The sequence below is a fragment of the Chrysoperla carnea genome, chromosome 1, assembly GCF_905475395.1.
Source record: "Chrysoperla carnea chromosome 1, inChrCarn1.1, whole genome shotgun sequence".
NCBI lineage: Eukaryota > Metazoa > Arthropoda > Insecta > Neuroptera > Chrysopidae > Chrysoperla > Chrysoperla carnea.
The window spans coordinates 126,179,875-126,197,200 of NC_058337.1; the positions used below are offsets into that span (position 1 = coordinate 126,179,875).

At 29.6% G+C, this 17,326-nt stretch overlaps 1 protein-coding gene across 1 annotated transcript; it reads left to right on the forward strand.

Annotated features, from left to right (window-relative positions):
- The first annotated feature begins 702 nt into the window (after nt 1-702).
- LOC123294516 (luciferin sulfotransferase-like) lies at nt 703-2,623 on the forward strand. The gene is made up of 2 exons (XM_044875574.1): nt 703-1,582; nt 2,604-2,623. Exons 1-2 carry the CDS (start codon nt 703-705, stop codon nt 2,621-2,623), a joined length of 900 nt encoding a protein of 299 aa, XP_044731509.1.
- The last annotated feature ends 14,703 nt before the right edge of the window (nt 2,624-17,326 follow it).

The window sequence follows — 17,326 nt, forward strand, 5'->3', positions numbered from 1 at the left end:
TTTATAACAGCTTTGTATTTTTCAATGAGGGTTTCAAAGTTGACAAATTCTCTTTATAACCATTACAATACTATTAAATTTTAAATTTAACGAAACTTTTACGTTTGAAGATTACCGTCTCTTTTCTACTTGTTTCGGGGTAGGGAACTTTAAACTCGCACGTGGCATCTCGATCAAATAATATCTACAAAAACCAAAATCGATTAATCCGTTTTGGAGCTACGATGCCATAAAGGTTAGGTTAGGTTATATTGGTTGTCCACGAAGGACACATTTAGACTATAGAGCCCAGTGTGAGACCACTTAGACTATAGAGCCCATTTTACTTTGACGGCATAAAACAATCGTGGAAAATACGTTAATCGACGAAGTCGATTTTCCTTATTTGCCATCGAGCCGGTTATTAACTTTCTTGATTACTACTAGTGATACTGATAAAGGCCGCACAAATTAATCATAGAAATTTGGTTTATTATGGATTATTTAAAGTTATTATTTTTGATACAAATAAACAGACTTAATAAGTTTACACGAAATTTTAAAAATAAATTACCTACTTTAAATTTGTGAAAAAATAAAGTTGTTTAAAAATCATTAATTTTTTTTAGATAACACGGTCTTATTATCAGTTCCGTATAAATTTAAGCAAAAATAAAAACTTACTACCTTTTGAACTTAAAACTGAAATTAGAATCCATAAAAATGTCAACAATAAAATATCAAAAAATCGATCCCAACAATTCAAATGATCCGATCGATAAAAAATTGTATAAATATCTTATTAATGACTTTCGTAAAGGATATATTGAGGTAACTGACAAAAAGTATGTTTTCACACAATATTATACTGAGTTCATCGAAAAAATTGAAAATTTTGAAGTGTACGACACAGATATATTCGTGATGTCACATCCGAAAACAGGAACTACTTGGACACAAGAAATGGTCTGGTGTATTGGAAATAATTTAGACGTAAGTGATGAATATCTTTACTTACGTTTTCCTTGGTTAGAAGGCACAACACAGTTTGATTTACGCGATGCTTCAAATGCATTACCATCATTCTTTTATAATGAATTTTTCACGAATTCGTTGGAATATGTTAGAAAAAAACCACATCCAAGGTTTATTAAAACACAACTACCATGGGACTTGTTACCAAGACAAATCAGAACTGGGGAACGAAAGCCAAAAATTATTTACGTTTATCGAAATCCAAAAGATACATGCGTGTCGTTTTATCATCATTATGTAAATATCAAAAGTTTTGGAGGAGATTTCAACGATTTTGTGGAGTTATTTTTAAATGGTCGCTATTCGTTCGGCCCATATCCTGCACAAATTTTAAGTGTTTTCCAAGAAAAACATCGTAATAATGTGTTAATATTAAAGTATGAAGAAATGAAGAGAGATTTAAATGCAGTGATACAAGAAGTTTGTAAATTTTTGAATAAGAATTATAGTGAAGCTGATTTAGTTAAATTACAGAAACATTTATCATTCGAAGCAATGAAAACGAACAAAGCTGTGAATTTTGACTTACTTTTTGGAGAAGGAAAATTCATGCGAGCTGGCATTGTTGGTAGTTATAAAGTACCCATGTCACCTCATGTTGAAGAACTTTTTGATAAGTGGACTGCTGATAATTTTCAAAATTCTGGGATTTTATTTTAAATTTTCGATAATTTTGAACACTGTATCAACACATTCGTCAAAATAAGTGAATATTAATTGTTTTAATTACAATTTTTCGAATGGTTTTTGACTGTTGTCCATTGTAAGAAGTGATACTTTTTTTTAACAACTTATTTTTGTAAAATAAATTTTATTGAAATTATTAATCGGTTAAGTGATTCATTAATAAATAAATAAATCCTTGAACTACAATCGCAAAGTGTGATGAAAAGCTGCTTTTTTGGTATGTTATTTGGACTCTTAAGGGGAGTGTGAATCGTCGTTTTACAACCAAAAAAATAATAAATGCGATATAGGTTTTTTTCAGTTTTTGCACTTCAATTAAAAACTATGAGCTTTTGACATTAACATTCGATTACGACTACGCATGTCGAATAGTTTTTTAGATATGATGCTTGAAATATTTACATGGTTCTTGATTGTGTTAAATCGTTAGAGATAGAACAAAAGTTTAAAAGTAAAAAATATTTCTTATAAAAATAAAAACAACTTTTATTCGAAACAATTTTTCGTAAATATCATCGTTTTCTCGCAAATTTGGGCAAATAGGAAAACTTTTGCTTGCAAACCGTCGTCTCACACTTTCCTAAGGGTCCAATAACATAAGGGGACCAGCCAAAAAAGTAGCTTTACATCTTGTTTTGCGATTTTAATGTAGAATATGACTGGTGTACGGTAGTTTAAAAAGAAATAGAGTTTGGGTAGAGAAATAGTTTTTTAAACATTAAAAACTCGATTGCAGGTAGCAATAAAATTTCAAATTCAAAATAAATTTTTTGTCATCAATGGATTAATATTGAGTTAAAATAATCTTGGTCTACATGATTTTGGTAATAATTGAATTCTTTAAAAAATTAAGAAAAGTTATTTTTTTTTTGCTTTTAATTACTGAACTTCATTTTTCATAGCGAAAAAACATGACAACTAAATGATATCCAAAGTTTATTTGTTTGATCTCTCTCTATGATATCCAAATCGATTCTCTGTACGGTTTATTAGAAATTAACTACCAATGTTAGTGTTTTTTGGTATAATAGCTCATTTTTTGTAAAAACGCATTGACAGTTAATTTCTCATAAATGTATTAAAAAGAATCGATATGAATTATTTATAAAAAATATATAAAGGAGTGACTAATTGATAAATAAAATTTTGCATTTTTCATAAAGATTTCAATTTTACAGGTGCCTTTGGTCTCGAAATACCTTCAAATTTCAAAACAATTATTTATAATATATGTCATATAAAATCATACCTTATATCAAAATAGTATAAAACAATTAATAAATTACTTATGTTAAATAGAACACAATAGAGAAAATTCAATGATATGTCAATTTAATATGTATTAGATACGTTAGCTACTATTAAATACTATATTGAATATACAAACAATAGATTTTCCTTCTATGCCATTTTCCTCTCTTCCCCGCAAATGCCATCTATCCATATACCTGTAACAACAACAACTAAAACATACGTCCTACAAAACAATATTATTAACTAGCTGATAGAAAATTATAAGTTTCATTCCGAAAATCGACATCAAAACTTTTGAAGATGATTACCTTTCTGGGTATTTGCAAATTTTTTTCAAAGTTTTAATATATTTTTTAACTTGTTCGATGCGATGACGTTGAAATGATAGAAGACTAAGCACCACAAATACCTCAAAATATTATTTTTATATTCTTAAAAATATAAAAAATTTAATTTAAACTGTTCAATTTTGAGTCCCCTTTTTGTCTATGAGTGCAATAATTTATTTTATTAGGACAAACTTGGTCTGATATTTATTGGTCGTACTCATCACGGCTTTTATATGAATTCAAAAGAGTGAGACACAAGGCTACATAGTAAAAGTAAAAAGGGTTTCGAGTTAAATCGAACAAGAGAATCGTTAGTGGGATGAGTAAGGTATGGTATATATAAGTCGCGACAACCTGTCGACGACAAAATAATTAATTGATTGTGTGTAGAGACGTAGTATATATATATGTGCTACGGATTTCTCTCTATACTAACAAAACAATTACCTGCTACTTATTGTAATAGAATTGTTATAATATATGTTTGTGAAACCGTACATATATAACTGAAATAGATCGGGCGATTCTCATATTAAAAAAGTTATTTATGTGAATGCATCCATTATGGTCCACACATTCAACTTCAAAGAAAACTAAGACTATTTGAAGACTTTAAATAGCTAAATTTCGTATTTCCATATGAATATTGTATTCAATATATGCAACTTCAATAACAGGCCTTTTACGTTCAATAATATCGCATATTACAGTCTCTCAAATAAATTGAAAAAAGTTTTTTTAAAGAAGTTTTTCTGAAGCTTCATTTTCTCTGCCCTAACTTGCAACTCCTTTAGTTCGTAATTTCATTGACTTTAATAATTCTAAGTTGTTGGTGACCGAATTGTGAATCTCACCCATCCTCGAATTTAGTTGAAAACACGAAAATTCATCGAAATCACTCACATCAGGACGAAGACGTTAATGAGCAAATCTTAAAAACTATTAGCCTGGCATTACTTTTGACTGAAATTTTGTTTTTCTCGGGTTCAAATTACCCGATTATTGTTCAATTTGGGGAAAAAAAAATCTTAAGGGGTACCCTTCAAAAAGTTCGACAAAATAGAAAAATATAATTTTTCTCTGACTTTGTTAATAACCTATTTATAGAGTTATTTTAAGCCAAAAATTGCAAAAATCAACTGAAAAATTTGATTTGAACTATAGTTTTCAAAATTATTGACTATGTACGTTGCCAAATCCACATTTTCCTGTCTGGGTGCGGATAAGTATGTAATCTCTTAAAAACTACAAGCCCGGCATTACTTTTGACGGAATTTTTGTTTTTCTTATGTTCAGATTACCTATTTAAATGATTCTTGTCGAATTAAGGGACAAAAATTTTTCTCGATTTTATCGAAATTATTAAGGAGCTCCCCTTCCAAAAAATTCGAGAAAATCGAAAAACATAATTTTTCTCCAATTTTCATAAGTTATTTTGACCCAGAAACTGCAAAAATTGACTTGAATTACAGTTTTCAAAATAATTGACTTTATACGCAGTCAAATTCCCTCGTTTTGATTTTGGCTAAGGATGAGCCTAATCCAATAATTTATGTGCTCTCTATGTCATAAATTTGGCAGAAGAATGTTTCTATTTATTAGGCCACTCGTTATGTAACATCTCCGACCTATGATTTCTGTTTTTGAGTATTCAAAAGAGTTGATTGTATTTTACCATTATTCCATTTATTCTATTAAAATCGCCTTATCTTTAAATATATATCTGTATAGGTTTGTTTTCATATAGATATATTTTATCATTGTGATGACGGTAACGTTAGGTGAATTATAGTAGTGTGAATCTACCTCTATACCTCTAAATGTTATTTTGACAATTACAAGATTGTATTCATTTTATATAAATAAAATAGATATCTGTTTTAATTCAATTTGATAATTTTCATTTTGATAAATGATTATTGAAATACAAAGTGAAGTACGTTGAAAAATTTAACAAACTTATATGTTTTTGATATGTTTCTCCTTTGAATAGATTTGTATTTTATATTTCCCAGGTTTCTCAAGTTTGTAACGATTATAAATATTGATACTACTAACAAAATTTTTTTATAAAGTAATCACAAACCGTCCGTCTGTTCGTTGAAATTTTTATAGCATGTTCAGAAGGTAAAATTCGAAAACTTCGTAAACGCAATACTTATAGGTCAATTGCGTCATGGTTTTATAGAGCCCATCTCTTATACCGTAACAGATAGAAAAAATATTAAAATTGTTCGAAACATTTTTTCCACTGACCATCTGAATTATGGTCATTTATCATACCGTCATCACAAATTACCGTCATTTGTGCAAAAAAAAAAATTCTTTGGGCGGTTTTTACGGTCCAATCAAACAATTTTTCATCGTAAGTCTCAAGTATTTTCATTCCAGTCATTTTTTTGGAAACGTCCCTAAGCTGAAATTCCTTTAAAGATAAATGAAAAGATCGATTCAACTTATGGTTACAGATTTTTCATTTTCAGTTTGCACGAAAATAACAGACGAGTAAGTAAATAATTTTTGGCTTACGTTAATATTCCTACTTTAATAGAAATAAGAAATAATTTCATATAAAAGTCTAGTCAAAAATTTGTTTTGAATGGGGACACAAATTGTATCAAACATTTATCATTTTTTGTCTGGAAAATGAAAAGTCTGTGGCTGTCACTTTTATTTAATAATATTGACTTATTTTTTTATTAACCTCCGAACTAAAAGAAAGGGTGTTATAAGTTTGACCACTATGTGTGTGTGCTGCGTGTTTGTCTGTGGCATCGTATCGCCTGAACGAATGAACCGATTCTAATTTTTTAAGTTTAATTTAAAAGGTAATTTAAAGGAGAGTGTTCTTAGCTATGTTTCAAGTGCAAACATAGCTAGGTTTCCGTACCCGAAAAAAGTAAAAATTGGCGATGATCTTCAAAATCAATTCAGTTTGGAAAAGGCATGACATATAAATAATTACTATATAAATAATTACTATGGTCAAATAAATCTGGTTCAATTCATTTCTGAAAGTGAAATGGTAAAATAATTAGGTAATTTAAAACAATACTTCAAAAGAACAATGTTAACTAAAATATTTCAATTTCAATTAAAATATTTTCAAAAATTTGTCCCAAAAAATGATAGGTCTCTAAGTATCTTTTCATCTCATCTGATGTCCTTGACCAACACTTTGATATTGATTTAAGAAGGAGTCTTATAAGTTTAAAGTGTTTATCTGTGCGTCTGTGTGTTTCTCAGTGGTATAGTAGCCCCTAAACAGTCGAACCGACACGATTGAGAGCATTTTATAGCAAAGTTTCCAAAAATCAGTTTACAACTAATAAATCGCATTTATCGGGTTTTTTTTTTAAATTTTGTAAATTTTACTGGTATTTAATCATTTTGTGATCAGAGGAAAAGATTACAATTAACAAGTGAAAACAAACAATTGACTGAGTTATTTGTTGAAATACCATGTATAGACAGTGTTGATGCGCAATCGTTTGTTTTTTTGACGTCACGTAAATAACAAAAGATATTCACTTTTAAATAGACACACACACAACTGATATTCCTATATTAATACATACTATAAAATTTGGACCTAATTAACGCCCTCGTGGGTAAACAGTGATGGTTACAAAAAAATGTTTCAAACAAAAGTTTTTATTTTTTTATAAGGAACATTTTTTACATTTAAACTTTTGTTCTATCTCTAACAGTTTACAAGACCCAATTGACCTATGATGCTCATTTACGAACTTGACCTCACTTTTTACGTCCTGAGTACGCTGTAAATTTCAGCTCGATATCTTTTTTCGTTTTTGAGTTATCGTGTCGACAGACTCGTATATATTTCATATATACATGGTATAAAAATTATTTTGAAACAAAACGTAATATACAGAAATATTTTTTTATTAAATAATAATAATTATTATTGTCTGATAATGACAATAATAAATACATAAAATAATTTAAAGTCTTAAAACTTAAATTTAATGTAGTGGAAATGTTTCCAGTAGATAAATATGTAAATAGTTTCCGGTTACAATATTTAAAATTATACTTATATCCATATATTTCTACTCGGTAGTATAAAGTATAACCGGTATACGCGAATAGAATTTTCCACTAAAAATTACACTTTTAATAATTAAAAAACAATAGAATGAAGAAGAGAAAGTGATAACAATATGCGAGAAATTTTCAAAGTATAATTTTTGGAAAATGAATAATAAATATGAAAAATTATTATTACCTTCTTTATCGTTTGCATATTTTACATATACAGAGTGTACAGTTCGAAATTTGTTTTAGTTGTGAGTTGTTTCAGGTTTTTAAGTTCTGATCTATTTTCGGGCTAAGATCCGATCTATAAGTGAACAGGAGCTTGAGATCATCACTATTGCGAAGGATTAGTATTTGAAGTATAAGGCGGTATATCAGTACCATAACGTTTCCTTTCTGTAGTAAACTTTAACAGATATTTTACGCTATTTTTGGGGTTTCATGACGCGGGGACTCTCTTATACCCCATGTTCTTAGCTGGTAAAAACTTTCTCTTCGTAAAGTATAAACATTTGTTTGAAACATTTTTCAAACAAACACATAAATTCAATTTTGAAGAAACCCCAGACACAAAATTGTGTATAATCTATTCGTTTTTGGTATCGTGTCGGTAAAATCTGCACAGCCGTTTGAGGACCATCGCCTCTCTCCTAGTTGTTATCGAGTACGGAACCCTAAACTAATCAACCTTTAAAAAATAAATAAAACTTGGTTTGCTCGTTTTGGAGCTACAATGCCATAGACAGACACACAGATACGAAGATACACAGACGCATTAATCTTATACCACCCCTCTTTGTTAGTCGGAGGTTAAAAATTAATAAATTCAAAGGAAATTAACTGCGTAAAACAAGATTTTTACATTGAGTTTCCGCTTTCATTATTAACATGACAAAAAAAGTTTCGAGTGAAAGTGAATTGTTTTTTTATAAGAAAAGGCATAAAGAACCATCTCCACTTTTAGTATACAAAAGGCCAGACAGTATACTCCCATATCATTTAGAAATGGGCCGATATACAAAATTTGGTAATACTAAAAGAAAGCAATTTTTTATATTCAACAAAAACTCTACCTTGTACTTTTATAGTAATGTTTTTGGATTTTCAGAAAACTTTTTTATATTTTGCAAATGTTTTGGCCAAGGACTTTAAAGGTTAAATTTGATTTCCGTAAGTGATAGGCAAAAATTGACTTAAATTTTTCGAAATTAGCAGTCCTTAGAAAAGTAATTTTCATAGGAAAAACTTTTCTATTATTAAATAAACCTAAACCTTTGAAATGATCACACTGTATAAATAGGGTATGTGAATTTTTGGGTAGTATTATAAAAGTGAAAATTTTTTGTATAATTTACTTTTTCTTTTGTGTAATTTTCCTATATCAAATAGTAATAATAATAATAATAATACCTAATAGTAGTAACAGAAAATATTGTGTTGAATTAAAATGAAAAATTTATGGATGAACAAAGTTGGAAAGGTTTTTATATAGTTTATTATTTTCCCATTTTGTTTATTGTAATAAAAAAACGATTGATTTTTAATCATCGGAATAATCATTAGGCCATAAAGTATAGCTGAAAAGTTTTTTTAATTTGTCTTTATTTCTATAAACTTCAATAACAAAAATTGCAAAGGAGGCGTGAGTGTGCATGATTAATTTCTTGAAATGTCCATACCAAAGAAGAAAAATTTTTCTAAATGAAGTTGTTATAAAAATTGGCAAAAAATTTAATTTGGTTAGTTTTGTATACTCAAAATAACCCTGAACCTGAACTTAAAATTGAAAAATTTAGTATAACTCAAATTAAGAATACCTTTCCTAATTGAACCATGATTACTCAAACCCCTTATAATATACCTTTGATAAATAAACATTTTGATTTTGTCTTCACATATGATATAATATGCAACGGTTGTGTTTGGTTGAGGTAATAAGGCACAAGCAATGATAACATCATATGCTCCCATCTATGTTATTTTAAATTATTGGAAACCAACAAATTTGACTGTTGCTTCAGATTTTCAGCCGTAGCACAATACTATCCACTTAAAAAATTTTATTCAATTATTGTAGAGAGCTTTTATTTGGAAATCCATTTGGTATATAATATACAAAAATTTCAAAAGCATCCGTCAGAGTTTGAAAAAGAATTCAGAGTTCGAAACATGCCACAGCATATTACAAGTGTAACAAGTAGAAAGACAAAAAAAAGCATTCTTCAAATTAAAGTGTTTTTTTATTTTCGACAGGCCAAGAATTGCCATCATATATATTTTACTTTTAGTCACAAATTCGATCATTGCTTCAAGTGTACACCCATAACGCAATACTACCAACCGAAAAAAGTTTAATACATTATTGATATTTTACTGGCTTATATAAAATTGATCGAAAAATTTAAAAAAATATGTAGATTTTACGTATTGAATAGCGAAAATTACAATAATTTCTTGACTACTAGCTCATTTTTTAACCAACTAAAGTATTCTTTATATGACTCTTACGCTTTATTTTTCTAGGAATCTGAAGAGGTTTTTATTTTCATTTCATTACTGCTAGTGCAGGACAACTAAAGTTCAAATATCGCAGCACCGATTTATATGGGATTCAGAACCTGCTATGGATAAAAAAAAATTCGATAGCAAAATTTGAGTATTGGTAATAAGTGAATATATTAGAAAAGCAGTGATTTGATGACATATTACACATTAGATTAGCGTTGAAAGATATCAAAAGTGCTTTAGAGAAGAGAATCTCTACAGAGATCATCCGCACATCCACATAGAGCCAAGCAGCATAAATTCATCCAGTTGTTGACGCTATGTATGTATGCAAGTATGTTCTATACAAGGTGATTTATTGAAAATTTCCACCCTTATATTCCATATACGGAATCTAAAGTTAGAGAAAGCAAAAGTACATGTCAGTGCATTTTTTGAGTGATACAGTATTTAGATTTTTTATTTAGGGATGTCATGATCCAGGTTTCAACTTTTTAAATGAAACTATGTACTTCTATCAAACATTTTCGTTATTTGCGCAAAAAAGCCACTTTTGGTTGAAAATTTTCTCCCTAGATCTTAATTTTTAAGGTAACCTGATTTAAGTTTATTCTAGGTTAATTTTAAAAGTATCCGCCATTCCAGGTTAATTTAAAAAAATCCATAAGAAAATTTAAAAGAAAAATATTTTAATTTTTTTAAGGTTAAATCAGATGTCGAGAAATTGTGGCCTAGGAAAAATATTCTCTAGTTATTATTTGGAGGCAAAAAGTTGACCCCAGTTTGATCATAAAGATACTCCTGTATAAAAAATTAAATTTTCATTTTCATTCCTTCTAAAAGTGAGATGATACATGTTTTTAGATTTTAAATTAAGAGTGGAAACTTTAAAAAAATCACTGCGTATAATATGCTTATAATGAAATTCTCTCTCTAATAGTAATGACTTTTCGAGTTTTGTTATGTATGTGTGTCTATATTTTGATATGATATACATCGAATCATCTACGATACATGTCTACGATTATATTTATGTGATTTATCTCATACATGATGATTTTTAATTGTTTGTTTTTCGATAAAAGTCAAAATGAAAAAGAATCCAGGAAACGAAATATGGTATCGAAATGCCTCGATCCTCTAGTTTGATCTAATAAGTGGTAACGGGATATGGTATGGGATAGTTTTTAGATACTTTCTTCTCTTTTTTTTCGAAAACCAAAGCCATTTACATTTTCGAAAGTAGAAAAAACTTGACATCAGGGACATTGATGAAAACATTAAATTAAACATAAACAAGACGGATTCGGGAGATTTTCACGGGAACCTGGTCATAAATTTCATGAAAGTTTTCTCATTCAACTAACCTGACTACTTTTAATACCAGGCATTTGCATTAGACCAAATGGACCATTAGCATAATTCCATCAATACCCTCTTCAGAAGGGGTAAGCTTTTCAATTCTGGTAGCTAATTAGAGATGATAGACAAACAGAGAAAGGTCTTTTACTTTGTGTAATTGATGTCATGAAATTCTGATTTTCGGAAACCCTTTAAACTTGGAAGAATTTATCACAGAAGCCCATTTCTATAAAGCATCTAAAGTAGTCGGTAATTAGCTGGGAGTTGCAGTTAAAAAACAAAGAGACATTTATCAAATGTTGTGTTATTGATAATACTTGGATAACGTATTCTCGGATATTTTGAAAAATTGGTATGATGAATAAATCTTTGAATCACTTCAGGTGAAGCAAGGCAGAAAAGTAAAAAAAGTAAAATTAGTTTTTGAAAATCTCTAGAAGAAAGTAAAATATGCACGTATAAAACACCTAATTAAACAATCAGGAATGTACATTAAAAATGACGTCATTGTTGAGTATCGCCATAGAGATTACATATTAAACTTTGTTCTTCCAGAAAGAACCTGGCAACAATCTCTGAATGCTTTTAACTCATTCGTTTTTTAATCAATTTTAATTTAACTTTCAAATTAGGTAATAGTGTCAACTCTACTTTTTCATTTTTACGGGTAATGTAGTGACAGCTTTGATTTCGGTCATCATCCCAATTGATGTGATGAGTGACGTCCTGATCATGGTACCGAGTAACTAGCCTTTTAATTGGTTTACCTCATCAAAAAACTATTATTCAAATTTGCAATATATTAAAAAATCATCCTTAATACTTGATTCCCATGCATTAGATGTAGAATTCTAGGTGCACTATTATACATGATGAGATATCCTTCAATATATATATATATATATATATAATATTGGAATAAATACTCGTACATGTATGTGAGGAATATATTACATCATACCTACTACACCTTTATCTATATGGATGTATGTGAAGGCGTCATTAGCCAGTAACATATTGTGTATATCATATGTCATCCTACAGGAATCATATATTGGAACAATATAATAATAATCCTGAACATTCTGAACACTAAACATACACAAGCCATAGTGTATATACGTATGTGATGACGTATCATTACAGACAGATAGACATGGAGCTTAGACTGACTTCAATCTACCTCAAACGTCCAAAACGATCATATACTAATATTATTATGAGCATATATCGTATCAAAAAGAGTTCGGTAAACATCCATCTTATCATGAACAACCGCTACTCGCCTCTTTCTTGTCGACAGTGGAAGGTTAGGTCAGCTTAAGTTTGTGGGGCTGTCCTGAGATGGGACATACTCAGACCATAAGGTCCGTTGTGATAGTGGAAAGAGGGTTAGCCTACCTCCGGGCCTTACTCCATGAACATTTGGACCCGTTTAAAAACAGCAGGAGTTCTTTGGCATCAACTGACTTCAGGTCGTAAGGGTGGACAAAAAAATGCTGGCTTAAGAGAGTGAGACCAGCACATGCCAAGACAGGACAGTGGCAGAGGATATGAGACATTATTTCCTCCTCCTTCCACTGTGACAGCTCCTGCAATAATCGTGATGCAATTAATAGTTACAATAATTTTGCTTTGTCTGGAAAAAAGAGACGAAGTCATGTTTCAGAGATTCAAGATCAAGAAAGACTCTTAATATAGAGTCAGATCACTTTATGGTCACAATATGGTTAATAATACTTCAGATTGTGTGAAAAAATATCCATAGAGTTTAAGTCATGGCGTTCGTCACCTTAAGGAATCGGATGCATGTAAAAATAAAATCGATGGGGGTAAATTTTGGTGGGATAACACGCCAACGTGATTATAAAAAAAAAATAAAAGCAACCGCAATCTTCTCTGTATACGAAAAAACAAGTTTGTTTCTTGAAACTTAAAAATTATTGCGGAATCTCAGCTTGATTCGTGCTTGTTACATGTTACGTGAGTATAGATTGCCCCTCAAATAAATTTGAGTATGGAATCGCTACACCAGGCGATTTTATGTTTGTTTTACTTGTTTGGCTGCTAAAATGTTTTAGTTGGAAATATGAACGTGTTTCGTTTTCGAATTAAATAAATTTTTTTGTTAGAAATTGTTTTAGACCCAGTAATTTCAGTCTAATTGTTCCTTTAGACATTCATTTAGTAACATTTATGGGTTCTTCAATTTATTTTTGTTTTAAAATTTTCTTAAACAAAACAATGCACATTTCAAATATTTTGAAACTCTCTGTACATTGTTTAGATATGTATCAGATTATAGATGACACAGCAACACCATATGTGTCAAAAGTTTGTTTAGGTACTAAAAAAAAAAACGTACAAAAGGATTGTTATTAGTTTTTCAGATTACGTTTGCCGTGCTGTATGCTAATTTAGAATCTGATATTCATTGGAAAAATTAATCGCTTTGAATTAAAAGGCAAGGAACTTAAATAAGAAAATGTAAAAGTTCGATGATAGAATATGGAAAAATAGAAATTAGCCAAGATTTTCCTGCTTCACAATCACTACAGGATTTGAAGGTTAGAAGATTTGAAGGTTCGCAACCATAACCAGTTACATTTTGTGCTTTTAACCAGTTGAGCTATTAGGTGGAAAGTCAGTATCAGGAAGATTGTATCTCCATATCTTTTTGTTTGATAGTTACTGCTGGGTTTTCTTTAAGGCTACAACTTTATAGCCTTATAAAAGTTTTGTTTATTTCTATACTTTTTTCTGGTCAAACTATCCTAGAATCCTTGTTTACAAACTAATCATATTCAGCAGTTTTCCCATTTTAAACAGTCTATTCGTAATAACTTGAAGTGCTCCGACTTATCCTTGATATTTTTATTGATCGTACTCAGTTTTTAAAAAAAGCTATATATATGAGTGACTCATTATAAAAATTACTTTTTACTTTTTAGTATAATGAAAACTTGCCTGTAAAAAAAAGTATTTTAATACTCTCATGTGAGTAAAGACTGATTTTACTTTCAATTTCTGCCGTTTTTATTAGACTTACGAAACAATGTTTATTACAAAAGTTGTTTGTTATTTTATAAAGAATAACTTTCGAATTTAACATTTTTCACTATCCCTCATCAGTTGAGAACAAGAGTTGATGTTTAAACGACGATCAAATTCCAAAACAAATAGATGGTTTCTGTGGTGTAGAAACTTTTAATTGCCATTTTTTCAAAAATTTTCACTTCTGGGTTGCTTACAATGGAACACCTGGTATATTAACATAATATAATAAATATTCTAATATATTATTAATATAAAGAACACAACAGTATGATAACGGTAAACGGTTTTTTGTGTCATAAGACCACCAACAAGCGTTCACTAGAAATATGTATAGTAAAATATGTATATATGCAACCAACATCACAAAAAATATATACACATTCCTATGGGTAACATACAGGACTAATAACATTTTAAAAGCATCAATTGTTATTAGAAAAGTTAAGGTATGTAAATATGTTATAGGATCATTAGGATGGCATATTAGGTATTATTGGATAAAAAGGACTAATATTGTTTAGTCTTTTTATTAAGACTAAACAATATTAGTCCTTTTTATAGATATGATGATTTTTTGTGGTCAATTTTAGAAAATAAGGATACCTTATGTTAATGTAATTGATATTTTATGTGTTATTAGTTTCATTATCACTTTCGAGTTTAGTATAATTACAAAAATTGGTTATTGTTCAACCAAATAATGCTTGAGAAATATAAATTTAAATAATCTACAACCCGAAGTAAGATATCAAAACTTTTAAAATTACGATACTAGCTAAATACAATTTTTTTATACTATACAGTGTGCTCCGAAAGTATCTGTGGAAATGAGATATAAGAAGTTAAAGAAAATAAAGATATATTAAAGTAAGTATAAGGAAATTTTATGTTATGTCATTATAAATATCCTGATCAAACCAAATGTAGGTACGAAAATATAAGCTTGACTATTAAATAAGAAGTATGTATTTTTTTAAACTAATATTACAATTAATTCATACATTAAAATGTAAAAATAGCTGTAAGATAAAATTCTTTAAAGACTAAAATTTGTATTTGACTTTAATTAAAACCTTAAATTTTCTGAAAAATGTCTTGTATATAAAATAGTGAGCGCTACATTTATTATGTACAAAGACACGACAGGAACATAGTTCCTACCGAGTGTCCTGCTTTTATTAATCGAACATTAAGTATACTTCAGTTATTATGAAAAAAAGATGTCAGCCAAATTGTCGCGCCTGGATCTACTGCAATTTATGACTTTTACAAGTTTCCGAGCAGTTTTTTTACTATAACTTGAAGGATACTAGGTTTTAGGTGCTGCAACGTTGCATATTTGTTGTAATTTGGACGTTGATAGTTGTGGGGGGTTAGTTTTCCCACTTATATCATAAAAGGAATTTTCAAACATTTGACGTTTGAAACAAGCGAAATTTCAAAACATTCTAATTTAGAGAGATGCGAAAATTGGAAACTGAAATTGGATCATCCTGTACATAGCTTTTGTTTCCGGGGTAAGATTGTGCTTGAGGTTTTTAAGGGAAGAGTTTTCAACAATTATTTTATTTTCATAATATAGCCTTGAACGAAATTGTAAATACTCAAATGAATTTCATAACACAATCATTATAAAAATATCCCATAGGAAAACATACAGTCTGGAAAAACATTATTATATAACCACCAAGGTAAATTACATTTTTGGGGATTGTAATAATAAAAAAAAAGTGAATCATATAAATATTTTTGATTTGGGTAATAAGAAAAATAAGTTGACGAATCAGCACAAGTCATAGTAATAATAGTAATATAAATAGAAGATGGACATCATACAGAATGTGGTTAGAGTGGTGTTGTGTTGGTGGTGGACATCATCTTCACACAAAAGTGTATATGGTGATACTTACACTGCAGCCGGTGATCAGGATAATAATAATAATAATAACAGACACACAATATGAGTTTTACTAAAATAGCATTATGATCGTTCGGTGATGGAGTAAAAGAAGCAGCATCACATATCGTGGACTGACGACGGTGATATTATACACATACAGAAGATCGACCCAAAGTGTAATTTTTACACCAATATTTTTGAAGGTGCAGAAAATAATGCCTGATCCACGATTGCTTAAAGCAAATCGATGTAAATATCCGAAAATTAACCTTGAGATGCCGTGAGAATAGTATTTTCAACACCTAAATTCTCTCTCAAAATCAATGACACTCACATTCGTTTAGTCTGTCTCTTACAAGAAAAAATTAATTTTATTAATGACTATGATGGGCTGGTGAAGTGCACGGTATATGCATGAAGAAGGTGTACTCAGCTTTTTAAAAAATTGAGGAGCTGTCAATTGAAATTATCAGCGGAAAAGTTGATAAGCACATATATGGTACCACAATGCACCAGCTCAATGGCCTAAGTGTGTCTGTCGTGGACAGCCAATGTAACCTCACCTACACTAAGTACAATTTGTCAACAATCGAAATTTTGAGACTTTTCAACAAATTGTTTGGCTAAATTTTCAGAAATTTTGTCAGAAAGTAATTTGCCTTAATGATCGTGAGGCATCCTTAGTTCAGTTTAGATTTAGAGTTCAATCGCAAAACGTTTCTTTTCACCCAAGTTTCACAACATATGTTTTAGGCATTATGATTTTCCAAAATTGATTGATCATAAAAGTTTGGACTTCTGAGAAAATCTCATTATTTTTTGTTCTCTATATTTGTTACATCTTTGTGTTTGATAGAAACATCTAGGGAGCCCGTGTTCTGGGTCTTTGTAGGAGCTTTTCTAAGGCAAAGATAACTACTTTTTCAATAACACAAGTTGAAAAAAATCTTTCCTTATCAGCAATGCCCTTGAAGCTAAGAAACCTTGTATTTAAACATGAAAACAGTTCTGTTTTCTACAAAAAAAAAAAAAAAAAAAACACCAGAAAGTTTGTGCTTATGAGGTTATAAATCGTAGGTAGTTTACTGACAAGCTGCCAACTACTACAAAGATGGCGGTTCTTTACCTTTCATATGAAGTTGCAGTTTTATCTATGGCA

Excerpts from the sequence above, each read along its gene's own strand:
- LOC123294516 (XM_044875574.1), top strand. The coding sequence starts at position 703 with ATGTCAACAATAAAATATCAAAAAATCGATCCCAACAATTCAAATGAT. Across the intron at positions 1,583-2,603 it reads CATGCGAGCTGGCATTGTTG|CGAAAAAACATGACAACTAA; the intron begins GTAGTTATAAAG and ends CATTTTTCATAG.